This window comes from Carcharodon carcharias, chromosome 8 (genome assembly GCF_017639515.1).
Source record: "Carcharodon carcharias isolate sCarCar2 chromosome 8, sCarCar2.pri, whole genome shotgun sequence".
NCBI classification, from domain to species: Eukaryota; Metazoa; Chordata; class Chondrichthyes; order Lamniformes; family Lamnidae; genus Carcharodon; species Carcharodon carcharias.
Window position 1 is genome coordinate 143,902,828 of NC_054474.1, and position 19,933 is coordinate 143,922,760.

The 19,933-nt window shown below is 43.6% G+C and overlaps 2 protein-coding genes across 3 annotated transcripts in view; one reads left to right on the forward strand and one right to left on the reverse strand.

Annotated features, from left to right (window-relative positions):
* Nucleotides 1-8,509: 8,509 nt before the first annotated feature.
* LOC121281170 (putative uncharacterized protein BRD3OS) lies at nt 8,510-9,806 on the forward strand. Its single transcript, XM_041193908.1, has one exon. It carries the CDS (start codon nt 8,553-8,555, stop codon nt 8,847-8,849), a length of 297 nt encoding a protein of 98 aa, XP_041049842.1. The 5' UTR covers nt 8,510-8,552; the 3' UTR covers nt 8,850-9,806.
* A 9,036-nt stretch (nt 9,807-18,842) lies between these two features.
* Nucleotides 18,843-19,933, reverse strand: part of LOC121280911 (bromodomain-containing protein 3-like) — a 52,593-nt gene continuing 51,502 nt past the window's right edge. For both annotated transcript variants that reach the window (XM_041193312.1, XM_041193311.1), the window contains one exon: nt 18,843-19,303. In XM_041193312.1, the coding sequence (XP_041049246.1) occupies nt 19,176-19,303 (128 nt within the window). In that variant the 3' untranslated portion in view covers nt 18,843-19,175. The remainder of the gene's footprint in view (nt 19,304-19,933) is intronic.

Consider the following 19,933-nt stretch of genomic DNA (forward strand, 5'->3'; position numbering starts at 1 on the left):
AAGCCCAGGATACTATATGCTTTATTAGCTGCTCTCTCCACCTGTCCTGCCACCTTCAATGATCGATGCACATATACACCCAGGTCTTTCTGCTCCTGCACCCCCTTCAAAATTTCACGCGTTATTTTATATTGTCTGTCCATGTTCTTCCTATCAAAATGCATTACCTCACACTTCTCCGCATTGAACTTCATCTGCCAGCTATCTGCCCACTCCACCAATTTGTCTATGTCCTCTTGAAGTTCCACACCATCCACCTCGCAGTTCACAACACTCCCAAGTTTCATATCCTCTGCAAACTTTGAAATTGTCCCCTGTACACCAAGATCTAGATCATTAATATATATCAGGAACAGCAAGAATCCCAATACCAATCCCTGGGGAACTCCATTACAAACCTTTCTCCAGTCTGAAAAATATCCATTGCCCATTACTCTCTGCTTCCTATTTTTCAGCCAATTTTGTATCCACGTTGCTACTGTCCCTTTTATTCCATGAGCAATAACTTTTCTCACAAGTCTGTTGTGTGGCATTGTATCAAATGCCTTTTGGAAGTCCATGTACACCGCATCAACTGTATTATCCTTATCTACCTTTTCTGTTATCTATACAAAATACTCCAGCAAGTTAGTTAAACATGATTTCCCCTTAGAAATCCATGCTGGCTCTTCCTTATCAACCCATATTTATCCATGTGATTACTAATTCTATCCTGAATAATTGTTTCTAGAATCTTGCCCACCTCTGAAGTTAAACTGACTGGTCTGTAATTGCAAGGCTTTTCCTTACAACCTTTTTTGAACAAGGGCGTAATGTTTGCAATTCTCCAGTCCTCTGGCGCCTCCCCTGAGTCTAGGGAAGACTGAAAGATTATGGCCAGCACCCCTGCAATTTCCACTCTTACTTCCTTCAATATCCTTGGATGCATCTCATCCGGGTCCGATGCCTTGTCAACTTTAAATACCCACAGTCTATTCAGCACTTCCTTTTTATCAATTTTGAACCCTTCTCGTGTCAGAGTTTCCTCGTCTGTCACCATAGCCTGGGTTGCATCTATATTCTTGGTAAAGACAGATGCAAAGCATTCATTTAATACCTCAGCCATTGCCTCTTCATCCATGTGTAAACCCTTTTGGGTCCCTAATCGGCCCTACACCTCCTTTTCCCACCCTTTTATTATTTACGTGCCTATAGGAGACTTTAAGATTCCCCTTTATGTTGGCTCCCAGTCTTTCCTCATAATCCCTTTTCACTTCTCTAATGTGCTTTTTTCACCTCCACTCTGAACGTTCCGAATTCCTCTTGGTTCTCAATTGTATTTTCTACCTGACACCTGTCATAAGTGGTTTTTCTTCTTTATCTTAATTTCTATCTCCTTTTTTCCCTATCTCAATGCCATACTCCCACTCTCTCCCCATACCCTTGATGCCTTTAGAGTCTAGTAATCTATTTCCTTCTTAAATATATATAAATATATATTGGCCTCCACAGCCCTCTGTGGTAGAGAATTCCACAGGTTCACCACCCTCTGAGTGAAGTTTCTCATCATATCAGTCCTAAATGGCCTACCCCATATCCCGAGACTGTGACTTGTTCTAGGCCCCCCCAGCCAGAGGAAACATCATCCCTGCATCCAGTCTGTTCAGCCCTGTCAGAATTCTATATGTTTCAATGAGATCCCCTCTCATTCTTCTAAACTCTAGTGAATAAAGCCTAGTCGACCCAGTCTCTGCTCATACGACAATCCCGCCATCCCAGGAATCAGTCTGGTGAACCTTCACTGGACTCCCTCAACAGCAAGTATATCCTTTCTTAGGTAAGGAGAGCAAAATTACACACAGTACTCCAGGCATGGTCTCATTAAGCCTTGTACAGTTGCAGTAAGACATCCTTGCTCCTGTACTCAAGTCCGCTCGCAATGAAGGCCATCATACCATTTGCCTCCCTAACAGTTTACTATACCTGCATGCTTGCTTTCAGCAAGTGGTGTACAAGGACATTCAGGTCCCTTTGTACATCAACATTTCCCAATCTACCACTATTTAAATAATACTCTGCCATTCTGTTTTTCCTACCACAGTGGATAACTTCACACTTATCCACATAATACTGCATCTGCCATGTATTTATGCACTCACTCAACCTGTGTAAACCTCCTTGAAGCCTCTTAACATCCTCCTCACCACTCACATTCCCACCAAGTTTCATGTCATCAGCAAACTTGGAAATATTACAAACAAAAACAGAAAATGCTGGAAAAACTCAGCAGGTCTAACAGCATCTGTGGAGAAAAAACAACATTAATGTTTCAAGTCCGTGAAGATGACTCTTCTTCAGAGCTAAAGAGAAGTAAAGATGTGCTGAAATTGATACTGTTTGGGGGGGGTGTGGAGCAGGTGAAGCTGGATAGAAGGCCAGTGATGGGTGGAGGCAAAGGAGAGATTGCCAAAGTTGTCATGGACAAAAGGCTGTTAATGATAGTGGTACTGGCTAGAGGAGATGCTGATGGTGGCATTAAGGTCAGAAAGCAGAATGTGATAATAGCAGGACAAGGGTAAGCAGTCTGCAAAGAACAACATGAACAAGTGACAGATGTGGGGGTGGGGTGGGGGGAGGGGACGGGTGGTGGGAAAAAGATTGAAAATAGGATATAAGGCGGGGGTAAAACAATGGAAAAAAATAAAAATGAATACTGAAAAAAGGGGATAAAAAAGAGGTGAGGATGGAGGACAGAGTTTATGGTCTGGAGCTGTTGAACTCAATGTTAAGTCCAGAAGGCTGTAAAGTGCCCAATAGGAAGATGAAGTGCTGTTCCTCCAGTTTGCATTGGGCTTAGCTGGAACATTGCAGCAGGCCAAGGATGGACATGTGGGCATGAGAGTAGGATGGGTGGTTGAAATGGCTAGCAACATGAAGGTCTGGGTCATACTTGCGGACAGACCAAAGGTGTTCTGCAAAGCAGTCACCCAGTCTGCGTTTGGTCTCCCCAATGTAGAGGAGACTGTATTGGGAGCAGTGAATACAGTAGACATATTACAGTTGGTTCCCTCATCCAAATCATTGATATATATAGTGAATAGCTGGGGCCCAAGCAATGATGCCTGTGGTACCCCACTAGTCTGGCACTCCAAAACAGACCCATTTATTTCTACTCTCTTTCCTGTCTGTTAATCAATTCTCAATCCAACCTACTCTGTAGGAGCAATGTCCAGGTTTCTTTTTGCCACTTCATTTGCTTATCCACCTTCTCAAGTGAAATAAAGAATGTCTTTACATCCCTTTCCTCAAACTTTGGGAGGGCTTGTACAAATTTAAACATCTTCCCACTGGGCTTTGAGATGGAGGTGGTTTTTCATCATCAGAACCTTCCCCAGCATCTGAAACTCTTTTTTAAAATTCCAGCCTTTTAAGCCGGTATTCCCTTTCTCGTTCTTTTGCCTCGCTTTCTTTATCCTTCTCCCTTTCTTCCCTTGCTAACTTCTCTCTCTGGAGGTCAAGTTTTTGCATTTCCAATTCCCTTTCTTTCTCATTATCCCCAGCCTTTTCAATTCAAGTTATTTTCATTTTGTAAGAAACATATATTTTTATTTCTGTTGGATTGTTGTAAAGAACATAGCTTTTTATTTTCGGTTGGAATATGGATTAAAATTACAATGGCTGCAGTTTGAAAGACGTGTCTGCTGGAACAGAATGAGAGATATATGCAATGTTGCAGTCCTGGAACAGAAGGTGCCATGAAAGACAGAATGGTGCCGGAAAGGAGTCCTGGGCCAAGGGAGCTACCTGACAACAGCATTTTAATTGGCTCCTGACCAGATGACCAGGGTTTGTGTGAAGAGCAGGGCAGCTGAATAGTTCCTAGCCTGAAAGGAACAAGACCTAAAACCTCTTTCTCCCGTGTGTGGAAGATTCCAGTAATTCCACAATAATAGCTGGCTGTTTTTTTTTTCTCCTCATATCTCTATAACCTGCTCTCTCTCTGAAAACCCCTGTCAAGAGGCAAAGGGGAAAACCACTGCTAGAGACATTGAAAAACAAATTCTCAACCAGTGAACTAAATACTGAAAGTGCTGGAAGACCACCTCGTGTCATCAATAAGAACAGAAAGGAATTTAGAAGACATCAATCAAAATCAACCCATCAAATCCTGCACTCCAGAATGCTGCTTGTGAACTGTTTTATCCCACCCTTAAAATCCATGTTTTGTGTATCTTATGCATTTTGTGTGACTTATGTGTTGTGTGCGTGTGTGTGTATAGGGGTTTAAGAAGGGGGTAAAGTTTATGTTATAGTGTTAGGAGTTAGCTGTTCTTATTTCTTTCTTTTGCCACTGGTTAACGACAGTTTGTTCAATAAACAGTTATTTACTGATTAAACTTACAACCTGGTGCTCGTATTCTGTTAACCTAAATTAAACAGGTAGAATTGGGTAATCTGGTGGTTTGGTCAAAAATTTCACATTTGTCATGGCTCGGGGAGCAGTGGAGCTTGGTATTACAGCACACTATCCCCAGTAAGTCCTGACAAAACTTGGTGGCTCGCGTCCGGAAAGTTTTGGAATAAAAGACAATGACGATTTGGGTGTAGATTTATTAAGTCATAAAAGCTAAAAGGAACCACAGGGTTGGTACTATCAAAAATAAGATGGCACTGGAAACTGCTAAAAAAGAGAGAATTCCAGCTTAAAATGCTGGCAGTTAAAAAAGAGACAACAGTAGGTGAGGCAGGACCTATTTCCAGATCAGAACCCAGTGGGGAGATGTTTAAATTTGTACAACCTCTTCCAAGGTTTGAGGAAAGGGACATTGAAGCATTCTTTATTTCATTTGAGAAGATAGCTAAAGAGATAAACTGGCCAAAGGAAAACTGGACATTGCCCATGCAGAGCAAATTGACAGGTAGAGCACAGGAAATTTATGTTTCACTGTCAGAGGAGGTTTCTAGGGATTATGATGTGGCCAAGGCAATAGCATAGTGGTATTGTTGTTGGACTAGTAATCCAGAGACCCAGGGTAATGCTTGGGGACCTGGGTTTGAATCCTGCCATGGCAGAGGGTGGAATTTGAATTCAATAAAAATCTGGAATTAAAAAGTCTAAATGATGATCATGAAATCAGTCGATTGTTGTAAAAACCCATCTGGTTCACTAATGTCCTTCAGGGAAGGAAATCTGCTGTCCTTACCTGGTCTGGCCTACATGTGACTCCATGTGGTTGACTTTTAAATGCCCTCTGAACAAGGGCAATTAGGGATGGGCAATAAATGCTGGCCTAGCCAGCGATGCCTACATCCCATGAACGAATTTTTAAAAATGTAATTTTGAGTGCATGTAAGTTGGTCTCTGAAGCATACAGACAAATGATTTGAAATTTAAGGAAACAGCCTGGGAAAACTTACATTGAATTTGAAAGGATTAAGCAAAATAGTTTTGACAGGTGGATATGACCATTTGGAGTTGAAACTATCTATGAAATTCCCAGAGAAACCACTCTCTTGGAAGAATTTAAAAACTCTCTACCTTCTGTAATAAGAACCCATGTTGAAGTCTAAAGGTTTGCAACTGCTAGACAGGCAGCAATAATGGCTGACGATTAAGAGCTGATCCATAAAACTAAACCTTTTTTCCATCACCCCATAAATTCGAAAAGGATAGAAAATGGGAGAGTGAAAGGAAGGCAAGTAACCAAGGTAAAGAATGGATAGCTGGGAATACCTTGAAATCTCTTCCCCAGATCAGGAAGGAAGGTGCTGAGGGTGGAGGTAAAACTTGAAGGCCTAATTTTCCCATTGTAATAAAATGGGACACATTCATTCAGAATGTTGGAAGTTGCGAGGGAAGCCCATGGAACTTATTGAAGTTCATAAGAGTGAGTCCAAAAAGGGAAGTAAAAAAGAAAATGCCACAGGTCAAATTGTAGCTTTAGCTACAAATAAGGGTCTGGAGGTAAACACTGCTGTGAATGCAGGTGAAATGAATAAGGTAGATGAGAGATATAAAGGGTTTTTGTCTAAAGGAAAGATAACCACTTTTTCATCTAATGATGCAGCCAAACCCATAACTTTATTAAAGGACACAGGAGCTACTCAAACTCTTTTGCCAGAGAAGGACCTAGTTTTCCCTCCAGAGAGTTCAATGAAAGCTAAAGTATTGGTAAACGGGTTAAGTGGAGAATAGATCCTGGTTCCATTGTACAAAGTGCAATTGGAGTGTGATTTGTTGTCTGGATCGGTGATTGTAGGAGTGGTTAAGAAATTACCCGTGAATGAAGTTGATTTACTCCTGGGGAATGATTTGGCTGGAGTGAAGTCCGAAAGAGGCTAACGAGACAGAGCAGTTACAAGAACAAGTTCCTGGTATTTTTCCATCATGTGTGGTGACCAGAGCAATGGCTAAGCAAGTCCATCACCAGAGGTCAAATTAATGCCACGAGCAGATGTTAAGAGTCCCCGAAACTTTCTTTAAGGATAAGGATAATTCAAAGGAAGTGTTTGGCAGATCTTCATTAATTGAGGCTCAGAAAGCAGATCCAAGAATTAAACAAGTTAGCACAGTCAGCTCACACTGGAGCTGAGGCAGAAGTTCTGGAGTAGTATTACCTTAAAAACTGAGTCTGATGAGGAAATGGAGACACTTTCACAGACCTGCGGATGAGGAATGGACGGTTGTTCATCAGATAGCGGTACCACCCAAACATCGTAAGGAGATATTGCAGGCAGCACATGAAATTCCTATGGCAGGACATGTAGGAATATGGAAAACCCAAGAATTGATAAACAGGCATTTTACCTGGCCAAAACTTCATAAGGACATAGCGCAATCTTGTAAAACGTGTCGTACATGTCAGGTTGTAGGCAAACCTCAATATGTAATCAAACCAGCACTTTTAATACCCATACCAGTTTTTGAAGAACCATTCAGTCAGTTATTAGTAGATTGCGTAGGACCATTACACAAAACGAAAGCAGGACATCAGTAAATCCTTACAATCATGGATATGACAACCCAATTTCCAGAAGCTACTCCTTTAAGGACAATTGCAGCTAAGGTGGTAGTGGAAAGGTTGACAGTTTCTTCTACAACTGCTTAATTACCCTTTCTTGTAAAAGGAAGCTTTTCCCGGGAATAGCAGAGTCCTGCATTAACCCTTTAAGGGAGAATGTTTTTTAGAAGACAAATTCTTCCAGAATGTCCTTAGTCCTTGAAAATGGACCATTTTCTGTGATTAAAGTGTTCACGTCAAAACTCTATTTTTTTTATATTTCTAGCTAGCTTTCTCTTGAAATCTAATTCCTCCCTTCTTATTAATCTTTGAGTCATTCTTTGCTGTTCTTTACAATCTGTCCAACCTTCTGACCTGCTATTCATGTTTACTGAATTATATGCTTCTTACTTTCAATTTGAAACTATCTTTAAATTCTTTCATTAGGCATGGATGGGGTGTCCTTCTCTTAGAGTCCTTCTTTCTCACTGGAATGTATCTTTTCTGAGTTTTCTGAAATATCTCCTTAAGTGTTTGCCACTGCACCTTGGCCAACCTATCCTTTAACTTAATTTCCTAGTCAGTTCTGTCTTTTTGCCCTCATAATTACTTACTTAAGTTTAAAACACTAGTCTTAGATCTACTCTTCTCTCCCTCAAATTGAATGCGAAATTCAATCATATTATGATTGCTGCTACCTAGGGACGCCTTCACTATGAATTCATTAATTAATCCTGTCTCATTGCACTTTACAGATACAGTGTACCCCGATCTCTGAAGTCACTGCCTTAGCCTTTGTTGTTCCTGGTCAGCTTTGGCCTTTGTTGGTCCCGGTCAGGTGCAGCCTTTGTTGTTTCTGGTCAGCTTTGGCCTTTGCTCGGCCTGGTCAACTTTGGCCTTTGTTGCTCCTGGTCAGCTTTGGCCTTTGCTCGGCTTGATCAACTTTGGTCTTTGTTGCTCCTGGTCAACTTTGGCCCCAGTCAGCTTTGCCCTTTGTTGGCCCCGGTCAGATTTGGTCTTTGTTGGCCCCGGTCAGATTTGGTCTTTGTTGGACCTGGTCAGATTTGGTCTTTGTTGGACCTGGTCAGATTTGGTCTTTGTTGGACCTGGTCAGATTTGGTCTTTGTTGGACCTGGTCAGATTTGGTCTTTGTTGGACCTGGTCAGATTTGGCCTTTGCAGAAAGAAAGCCAACTTCTGAATATTTTTTGAAAACTCTCTGAACATTCCTGATTTGGAATCGGATCACAGATCTCTGCCTGCAGCTCTAAATCCACTTTGCTCTTTTCCAGCACAAGGTGGCTTCATCCCGCACTGCCTTCAGAATATTATTTTCAACGCAGGCGCTATATAAATGCAAGCTCTTGTTGTTTGTTAGATTCCAGTCCCATATGCTGGCGGTTGGACCAGAATCGGGGCTCCAAAACCCAGTGCTGCTGGCGGGTTGCCATGGTTTCCGGGGGGGGGGGGCGGGATCAGGTTGCCATGGCTCCCGGGGGGGGGCGGGGCGGAGTTGCCATAGCTCCCGTGGGGGCAGGGCAGGGTCGCCATGGCTCCCGGCCTGGGCTGAGGGATGAGCGGGGCAGCGGGCGGGCGGAGACCGCTGGCGGAGAAGGCGCTGTCCGAGGCCTACGCCCGGCTCCGCTACCACGACACCTCGCTGCTGATCTGGAGGCAGCAGCAGCAGCAGCTGGAGCGGAGGGCGCTGGGTTCAGGCCCGGGCCCAGGGCCCGACAGTTTCCTGGGCCGCAGCCAGAGTATGTGGTACCGGCAATTCGGCAATCAGCCCATCCTGGTCCGGGACAGGAACAATCTGAGCCCGGGGACCGGCCCTGGCCCGGTCCGCTCCCGCCTCTGCTCACTTATGTGAAATGGATCCGGATTCAGACCAACAGTCGGGACAGAGATCAACACCAAGAGTTTCCCACACCGGGAGTGATCAACATCGCAAGTAATCAACACATGGAGTAATCCACACCGGGAGTGATCAACACCGGGAATATCAACACCAGGAGTAACCCACATTTGTGGGTAACCCACCTACATGAGAATATTTAGTCCCCAGGGGAATCCTGTATGCAGATCAACACACCGAGCAACTTTGCATCCGGTTTGATGCTCGGATTGACAGCTCATTTACCTGCACCTGGAGTATTTACACCTCGAATAACTCTGCAACCAGATCAACACCCTGAGGAACTGCACATCTGGATCAATATGTGGAGTAACTCCACTTCAGAATCTACACTTGGAGCATTTACAGCAGTTAACTCCACATCTAGATCAATATCCAGAGTAACTCTACATGGAGACCAGGTCCCAGCAGAGGTCACTTTGTCTGCATTTGAATTGTTAACAAATCCATTGTGCAAAATTACAGCAATTGAAAGCAGTTATTTATGAACAGTGACAATTCAAATCAAACAACAACCAGTGTGAGGGCTTTAAAGCAACTGACACTGGATGTCAACTCACTCCCTGTGCTCACCCTCTCAGGAATAGTTAGTTATTGATTTATTTATTGATTGATTTATTTATTGATTAATGCAGAAATCCTGGGCTGGACTAGGTACAGAACAAAACATGCAAATCTGTAACAGAAAACACTTCTGATAAAGTCTGGCCTGAAGCATGAGTGTCTTCTATCTTTCAGATACACTCTGCCCACGTCCAGTGGTGAGGCTATGCTGGGCTCCAGAGAATGAACAAACTCTGCTGGAGAGTTTTGTGTAATTATTTAAAAAGTGACAGAATTTATGGTATTACATTAGAGTGGAATTACAGTATTTAAAAAGTGTGTTGAACACTTACTCCTTTCTGAACAAAACCCTGGTTTTAGCTCTGATGATTTTTACTCATACAGCACTTTTCACATTAACAAACCCTTGCAAATGATTCAAACACTGAACCACTTCCAATTCAGGCCTCTTGAGCATTCCTCGATTTTAATCGCTCTACCATTGGCGGCTATGCCTCCAGTTGCCTGAACTAAGCTCAGGAATTCCCTGCCTAAACTTTTCTGTCTCTCCACCTCTCTCCCCTCTTTAAGAACCTTCAAACCTACCTACTATGTCCTTACGTGGCTTGGTATCAAATTTTATTTCATAATTCTCCTGTGAAGTGCTTGGGAATAAAGTAACATCTATGTTAAAGATGCTGTATAAAGACATTTAAGGAGTTGTTGTGGAACGCAGACTTCCGTCACCAATTGTGACAGCTCTTCAGCTCCAGCAGTATCACAAACCAGTATTACTTGTGTTCGATAACAATGTTTAACTGAAACAAGGAGCTTAATTGCAGCAAACAGCATCCAGCAAGCCTTTCAGATCAAGATTACACAGTATTTACAGCTGAGAAACAGGCCATTCTGCCCATCTGGTCTATATGCTCCACATGAGCCTCCACCTATCTCCTCTTTAGCTCACCCTGTCAGCATATTCCTTTCTCGTGTGTTTATCTAGCTTCTATATATATTTTTTATTCATTCAGGGTACGTGGGCATCGCTGGCTGAGCCAGCATTTATTGCCCACCTCCAATTGCCCTTGTTCAGAGGGCATTTAAGAGTCAACCACATTGCTGTGGGTCTGGAGTCACATGTAGGCCAGAACAGGATGGCAGATTTCCTTCCCTAAGTTTTTACAACAATCGACAGTGGTTTTCACTTTTTTAATTCCAGATTTTTTATTGAATTCAAAATTCCATCATCTGCCATGGCGGGATTTGAACCCAGGTCCTCAGAGCATTACCCTGGGTATCTGGCTTACTTGTCCAGCAATAATACCACTATGCCATCACCGCCCCAGTATCTATACTGTTCACCTCAACCACTCCCTGTGGTAGTGAGTTCCACATTCTCCGGGTAAAGAAATTTCTCCTGAATTCCCAACTGGATTTATTAGTGACTGTCTAATATCGATGGCTCCTGCTTTTGATCTCTCCAACAAGTGGAAGCCTCTTTATTTTGACCCTTTTGAACCGTTTCACAACAGGATTACCATTTGTTTGGGAATTCTCACCAGCAGTTCTGATTGACCAGGATTGTAGTATTACAACACAGGCCATTTGGCCCATCATACCTGTGCCAGCTTCTGTCAGCTGTTCACATTGTCTCACGCCACAAGCCCTTAAGCATTTTAATTTTTTTTCAAAGTTATTGTGCTTACTGCTACCACCATTGTATCTGGTCTAGCATTCCATAACGTAACAACCCCCATGTAAAAAGACATTCTAACCTCTCCCCTTGATCTTAAATTTATACCCTCTACTGACTGAGTCACATGAGCTTTTCTTTCCCAATTTACCTAATCAAAAACCCCTATAATTTTGAACCCCACAATCAGATGACCTCCACCTTCTTGGCTCTAATAGGAAGAGCTCTAGCAATGTCGCTTATCCTGGAGTTCCTGGCAAATCTCAGCATGGCCTTGCCATCCTTCTTAAAGTAAGGAATCCAGAATAGAATGCAATATTCTAACTGTGACCTCATCAATGGTTTGTACACATCTGACACAGCCTATTTGGTCTTGTACTCTGGATCTCTGTTTGATCCTTGCTGAGGTGTACTACCCAGAGCTGAACAAAGTACTCCAGTGCTATTGACAGGTGCAACATAACTTCCAGCCCTGTTCATATAAAGGCCAACTTTTAATTTTTTGTACCTATCCATCACTTTTTATTGATTTATTTAGTTTGATTCCTAAGCCTCTGTTCCTCTGCCATTCCTGACCTTTTACAAAATTCTCATGTATTTTTCTTAGGTCCAACTGGATGACCTCAAATTTCCCCACACTGAACTCAGCTGTCAGTTTTGCTTATTCATTGAATCTGTTAATGTCCCTTTGCAACTTTCTTTTCCCCAGCTGCAGTATTTACTGTGTCACCCAACTTAGTGTCATCAGCAGACTTAGTTATAAGGCTGTCTATTTCATTTGCATCATTGATAAATTTAGTGAAAAAGTGAAATCTCTGAAAAATATGGCCAGTAACATCTGGTCAATTTGAGAACATTCCCTTTATCCCCAGACTCTTGCCTACCTCCCAACCAATTTCCTAGCATGTCAAAAGGAAAACATAGGATTTTTATTATAAAAAGTTTTATTAATTTATCCTCCAGTGTCTATCTGAACCCCAAAATTTCAGTTCTTTTAAAATGTTATGATGTATATGGTGGCGGTTGAGTCAGAAACTCTTGTAACATTTATGAAGTATTTAGATATTTACTTGCATTGCCATAGCCTCCAGGGCTATGGGCCAAGTGCTGGAAAACAGGATTAGTGTAGTCAGATCTTTGTTGACTGGTGTGGACAAAATGGGCCGAATTGGTCTCATTCTGTGCTGTAAACTTGAGTCTATATAGCGGGCCAGTTATCTTAGTTGGCTAGATGGCTAGCATGTGGACTAGATTAAGATCAAAAGCATGGGGTTTGATACTCGTTCTGGATGAGGTAGACTCCTGCCTTTCTCCATGCCTACCTGTAGTAAAAAATCACAGCACTTTGAGAATAATAGCCAAGGACAGACAACTCAAAGAGATGTATAGCTGCAGTGTTTCCACTCCCGATTTCTTTCTCCGTTAAATTTCCTTACACTTTTATCTTCCCAATCTGATACTCTACAGCCTGAAAACACTTACAGTCCTCTTCACAGTTATCCTATACCCAAGTCGAGACTTATCCATGGTACTGCTGATGATTAAATCCTGATTTCAACAGCACTGAGGAAGCATCTCCACCACACAGCCTGTATTGGTTCAAGGTGAAGGCACATCACCATCTTCTCAACTAGGGAATGGCAATAAATGCCAGCTGTGCCTGTGACACCCACATCCCAAGAACGAACAACAAAGAATTGGCTCCTACAGGGCAGACCTGTCACTGCATTCTGTATAACTGTTTGAATGCTTAATGAAATCTCCATTATTAGCTGTATACCACCATCAGTGCTTTTGAATCGAGAACACAATTGGCAGTTGCACCTAACCGGGGTTGATTGAGAGACTTTCCCTAACCTAGTCAGTGCTATGGTCTGATGCGGGTTAGGCTCAGGATCCCAGCCAGTTACAATCGAGCCTGATGAGATGTCTCAAAAATTTCAGGAATTCAGGGCCTCTCTGTGTTAAATCTCCTAGTTCCAGGAGATCCAAGAAAACTCTGGAATTGCTTTGACAAGAGAGCAGATTGTTGCTGCAAGGAGGGGGGGGCGGGAGGGAGGGACGGAAACACACTCAACCCCTGCTCCTGAAGGGGGATAAAGACACTCAGCCCCTGTTCCTGAAGGGGGATAAAGACTCTCAGCCCCTGTTCCTGAAGGGGGATAAAGACTCTCAGCCCCTGTTCCTGAAGGGGGATAAAGACTCTCAGCCCCTGTTCCTGCAGGGGGAGAAGATGTTAGCCCTCATGTGGAGGTGGGGTACTCAGCCCCTGTTCATGCAGAGGGGGAGGCAGGGGGGAAAGATTCTTAGCCCTGTTTGTGCGTGTGTGGAGGGTGAGGGGGGACTCTCAGCCCCTGTTCCTGTAGGGGAATAGACTCTCAGCCCCTGTTCCTGCAGAAGTTGTAGGGGGGGTGCAGTGGTGGGAAAGACACTGAGCGCCTGCTTGGGGTTAAGGTGGGACAGGAGACCAGAAACACTTTGGGTCAGAATGGTTTGCTTGAAGAATTTCTGTCTTTCTATTTTTGATCCAAGATTTTGATTTGGATATTTTCTGCAAATGTCTGAGGAACAAAGGAGAAGTTGGGAAAAGGAAAATAAATTGGATATTTAGCTATCTGCAGTGTAACATATTGGAGCATTTGATTAAAATATCTCCAGAGGTTTATGTCAGAGTGACGCTGGGCTGAGTTGAAACACCACTTCCTTCAAACCCCTCACCCAAATGTCTGATCGCCCACTGAATATTGGCTGGAAATTTGACTGTGGGACAACAGGTGAGCCTGCTCCTGTCCTTACCTGCTATTCATATACATACTTGATCATTCAGGAATGATTATGGATAGTGATCAGGAATGGGAACCCTGGCTCATTTCTCCTTCCTAACCAAGGGGCAGACATGATAATTGCAGCAGCCAACTCACCTTGCTTAGCAGACATGGGATCCAAGCACAACTGGTGCTTAAACTCGAGAGCAAATCTGGTGGATCTTCTACAGGATAATACAGATGCAGACGACATTTCAGGCCAATATTGGCTTTGCTGGCTCTTGAGAGCTCCCACTCCTCTGCTCTTTTGCCTGTAAATGTTTACATTTCCTGCAATTATTTTGCAAGTTATTATTGAATCTGCCAAGACCATACGCTGCTGCGTAAAATGACATTTCTTCATCTCACCTCTGGTTCCTACATTAAATCTGTGTCGCCTGGGTTATGGTTAACTCAGCCCAGTGTTGCTCTAACATAAACCTCTGGAAATATTTTAATCAAATGCTTCAATACATTACATTGCAGATAAGCCAAATATCCAGTTTATTTTCCTTTTCCCAACTTCTCCTTTGCTCCTGCTATTAGAAACAGTACCTCCTGATGGAGGGTCTGTGCCGAGGGAGCACTGTCCCGTCGGAGGGTCTGTGCCGAGGGAGTGCCATCCCTTCAGAAGGTGTGCCAAGGGAGCGCCGTCCCGTCGGAGGGTCAGTAGTGAAGGAGCACTGCCCTGTCAGAGGGTCACTAATGAGGGAGTGCCGCAATGTCAGAGGGGCAGTAGCGACATAATGCTGCACTGTCGGAGGTGCTGTTTGTCAGATGAGACTTTAAACTAAGATCCCATGCCCATGATTTCAAAGAAAACCAGGGATTTTCCCTTGTATCCTGGGCCAATATTTATCCCCCAATGTCACTAAAACAGTTCAGCTGGTCATTGATTAAATTGTGGTATGTAGTAATTTGCTGTGCGTTAATTTGCTACCACATTTCCTACATTAGAACAGTTTAAATGTATTCAATGACTGAAAGGTGTTTTCGTTCTACTTAGGTAGTGAATGTTACTATAGAAATGCAAATTATTTTCCAGAGCTCGAACGTCTGCAACCGCTTCTCCCCCGCCCCCACGCCTACATGAAATTTGAGAAAAAACACAAGGCCAAAAGATTTTAAAAGTTCAAAGGAGTCATTTGATAATCGGCTCATTGTGATAGTGTAAGATGAACAGGATAAAATCTGCAGACCCAGTGCAGAACCCGTCAATCTCATTTACAGCATTCCTCATTCACCTTCATCTCGGCTTTAAGCAAACACTGAGGCACAGTGAATGGTGCTGTCAAAGACAAAGGTGGAATGGCCAGTGCTAGGATAAAAGCAAAGAACTGCCGATGCTGGAAATCCAAAACGAAAACAAAAACGGAAATATCTGGAAAAACTCAGCAGGTCTGGCAGCATCGGTGGAGAACAGCACAGTTGACGTTTCAAGTCCTCATGACCCTTCAACAGAACTAAGTAAAAATAGGAAAGGGGTGAAATATAAGCTGGTTTAAGGGAGGGGTGTTGGGACAAGAAGAGCTAGGTAAAGAGCCAGTGATAGGTGGAGATAGCCAAAAAATGTCACAGACAAAAGGACAAAGAGGTGTTCAAGGTGGTGGTATTATCTAAAGAAATGTGCTAATTAAAGGTAGAAAGCAGGACAAACAAGGTACAGATAGCTTTAGTGGGGGTGGGGTGAAGGAATACTAAAAAGGCTAAAAGGTAGAGATAATGGGTGGAAATACATTTAAAAATAATGGAAAAGGTGGGAAAAGAAAAATCTATATAAATTATTGGGAAAAACAAAAAGAGGGGGAAGAAATGGAAAGGGGGTGGGGATGGAGGAGAGAGTTCATGATCTAAAATTGTTGAACTCAATATTCAGTCGGGAAGACTGTAAAGTGCCAGTGCTAGGGTTAGGGGAGAGGAGTCACCAGGGACAGGTATTAAACGTGGCCAGAGGGGTCATTCTGGAATAGATGAGGCCATGCAGGGATTTTAGAACAAAGAAGGGAGTCTTGAAGTCAATTCATTAAGGCAGAGAAAGAGCAGAGAGAGCTAGGGAGGGGGTGGAGGTAGGAGCAGGGCAAGGGGGGAGGGAGCAGAGAGGAGAGCAAGCATTAAGGGAGTTACTACAGATGCTTAGCACTTTTGGATTTTATTATGAAACCTGTGATTCCCTAAGGTGAACCTCACATTAGTCCCACCATGTCAACAACCAAAAGAAACTAATAAAAGGTCACGTGATATTGAGTAGGTTTAGTTTTGGTCAGGCAGCCAGTGCTGACACATTGCTTCTTACTATAAGCAATCGCTATGTCAACATATCTAACATTTCCTATCAATAGAATTTAAAATTATAATTGTAAACAGCATTAAAAATATTCCGAGTTAATGTAAAGTTGCATGCACAATATGTAAAAGGTAATATTCAGAGAAGGAACGTTTAAGAACCCAAGGAAGCCAGGTGTGATGCTTAAGAATGTGTCCAAGTCCCAGGACAGTGTCTGGATCTCTGCAACTAGCAGAATAGGTGGTAGAATTTCAGCAATGCAGTTCTCAATTCATGTACTGCAACGCTTTTGTTGCAAAATTGTGTTTTAACTGTTAAAAAAAAAGACATCTGAACTCATGAAAGAAACCAGGAATGGATCAACAAATCGAATAAAATTAGTAAACAAGGAAGACTGCAGCAAATGGTCATTATATGAACAAGGTAACAGGCCACAATCAGTAACTGAGAGGGGGTGGGGGGAAGAGAGAGAGAGTTACAGCTCACACACAGTCAGTAACCGGGGTGGGAGGGGAGCGGGAGAAGAGAGAGACAGTGCTGACAGTCGGTAACCAAGAGAGGGGAGAGAAAGCGCTCACAGTCAGTAACCGGTGGGGGGAGAGCGCTCAGAGTCAGTAACCGATGGAGGGAGGGAGAGAAAGAGCTCGCAGTCAGGAACGGGGCAGAGAGAGAGAGCACGAGCAAGCGCTGATGGTCAGTAACCGAGAAGAGGAGAGAGGGATAGACCTCGCAATCAGTAACTGGAGTGGGGGGGGTGGGGTGTGGCGAGAAGAGAGAGAGAGCTTGCAGTCAGTAACCGAGGGAGGGGGAGAGCTCGCAGTCAGTAACCGGGGGAGGGGGAGAGCTTGCAGTCAGTAATAGGGGGAGGGGGAGAGCTCGCAGTCAGTAACCGGGGGAGGAGGGGAGAGAGAGAGAGCTCACAGTTACTAAGAGTGGGCAGCAAGCAATCATAATTAATAGTATCCACCAATACATCACTGCCTCCAGGATCTCTGAGCTTCATTGCTCATTTCTCACTGAATACTTCTATTCCAAAGTGGGAAACAATGAAGTCTACTGGAGATGTGCTGCCTAACAGGACACTCCCAGTTATCCATGAATCAACCATGATTTCAAGTCTCTTTTTGTATTAAAACCGCCACTTAACCAACTCCAATGCTGTTTAAAAACAAAAAACTGCGGATGCTGGAAATCCAAAACAAAAACAGAATTACCTGGAAAAACTCAGCAGGTCTGGCAGCATCGGCGGAGAAGAAAAGAGTTGATGTTTCATTCCTCATGACCCTTCAACAGAACTGAGCGAATATAAGGAGAGGGGTGAAATATAAGCTGGTTTAAGGTGGGGGGAGAGAAGTTGGGGAGGGGGTGGTGTGGTTGTAGGGACAAGCAAGCAGTGATAGGAGCAGATAATCAAAAGATGTCACAGACAAAAGAACACAGAAGTGTTGAAGGTGGTGATATTATCTAAACGAATGTGCTAATTAAGAATGGATGATAGGGCACTCAAGGTACAGCTCTAGTGGGGGTGGGGAGGAAAGACTAGCAGGACATAAAAGATTTAAAAACAATGGAAATAGGTGGGAAAAGAAAAATCTATATAAATTATTGGAAAAAACAAAAGGAAGTGGGAAGAAACAGAAAGGGGGTGGGGATGGAGGAGGGAGTTCAAGATCTAAAGTTGTTGAATTCAATATTCAGTCCGGAAGGCTGTCAAGTGCCTAGTCGGAAGATGAGGTGCTGTTCCTCCAGTTTGCGTTGGGCTTCACTAGAACAATGCAGCAAGCCAAGGTCAGACATGTGGGCAAGAGAGCAGGGTGGAGTGTTAAAGTGGCAAGCGACAGGGAGGTTTGGGTCATTCCTGCGACCGCTTTACAGCCTTCCGGACTGAATATTGAATTCAACAACTTTAGATCTTGAACTCCCTCCTCCATCCCCACCCCCTTTCTGTTTCTTCCCACTTCCTTTTGTTTTTTTCCAATAATTAATATAGATTTTTCTTTTCCCACCTATTTCCATTATTTTTAAATCTTTTATGCCCCGCTAGTCTTTCCACCCCACCCCCTTTAGAGCTGTACTTTGACTGCCCTACCATCCATTCTTAATTAGCACATTCGTTTAGATAATATCACTACCTTCAACACCCCTGTGTTCTTTTGTCTGTGACATCTTTTGATTATCTGCTCCTATCACTGCTTGCTTGTCCCTACAACCACACCCCCCGCCACCTTAAATCAGCTTATATTTCACCCCGCTCCTTATATTCGCTCAGTTCTATGGAAGGGTCATGAGGACTCGAAACGTCAACTCTTTTCTTCTCTGCCGATGCTGCCAGACCTGCTGAGTTTTTCCTGTGCTGTTTAGTTCTGAATGGGGTGTGAAGGAATCTGAAAACGACTTTTTCAAATCCCCATTACCTAAACTCTTAACACCTTCTCTGTGCAATGGACCCCTTAACCTGCCCATTCCTCCCTCCACCCTAAATAGAATGATAAAAATACTTAAGAAACAGTATAGATCAAAATAGGTAAATAGAGCACCCAAAGTGACCTGGTTACCAGCCCTTGCATTGGCAGTACAAATAGATGAAGAATCTTACACACCATAGGCCATGCACACTAATGGAATCCTGCATGGCACCTTCCCCATTGGTCCCGAACTGATTTATTTGTCCAGGTTATCAATAAATTAGGTATACACACATGTACACGCACTAAGTCACATACTCTTACTCCCAGCCACTCGCACACGCTCCCTCAGTCACACACACTCATACGCCTGTGTGCTGGGTGAATGATCATCAATGGAATGTGCTTGTCAGGGTCTTTATCATCAGATTGATTCGTAAAAGAACAGCACCAGCCTTTCAATCCGGTGAGGGAAGGTTCAAGTTGTGTGGGCTGGGAGCTGGATGAACCCTGTGCCTGAATTGTACATTGAGAGCCCAGATTGAAAGGCGTCTATTCGGATTCACTGGTGTCTGAGGAGCTGGAGCCACTGGAGCTGGTACTCCCCGAGTCAGAGGACGAACTGCTGCTGCCGCTGAGCCGAGAAGGACCGCCTTCCTGTCCGGGGTCTGACTTCCCGCCTGAGAGTAAAAACATCTGACAATTAGAGTGAAAACATCATCAATATTATCTGAATTTAATTCTCAAGATTTATGCATCATTGGCAAGGCTAGCTTTTATTGCCCACCCCTAGCTGCTCAGCGTAGACCTTCTCCTTGAATCACTGCAGTCCATGTGGTGAAGGAGCTCCTACAATGCAGTTATACAGTATTGGGAGCTCCAAGATTTGGCCCAGTGACTTAGAATCATACAGCTTGAACATGGCAACATAGGACTTAGGAGCAGGAGTAGGCCACTTGGCCCTTTGAGTCTGCTCCACCATTCAATAAGATCATGGCTGAACTGATTGTGGCCAAGTCCACGTTTCTCTCTGTTCTCTCTCCATAACCCTTAACTCCCTTGTCTATCAAAAATCTGCCTAACAATGCCTTGAATAAATTCAATGACCCAGCCTTCACTGCTTTCTGGGGAAGAGAATTCCACAGGCTGACTACCCTCAGAAAAAAATTCTCCTCCTCTCAGTCTTAAAAGGGAGGCCTCTTATTCTTAAACTGTGTCCCCTCCTTCTAGTCTCCCCAACAAGAGGAAACATCCTCCCGGTACCCACCCTGTCCAGTCAGGATCTTATATGTTTCAATAAGATCACCTCT

Excerpts from the sequence above, each read along its gene's own strand:
- LOC121281170 (XM_041193908.1), top strand. The coding sequence starts at position 8,553 with ATGAGCGGGGCAGCGGGCGGGCGGAGACCGCTGGCGGAGAAGGCGCTG.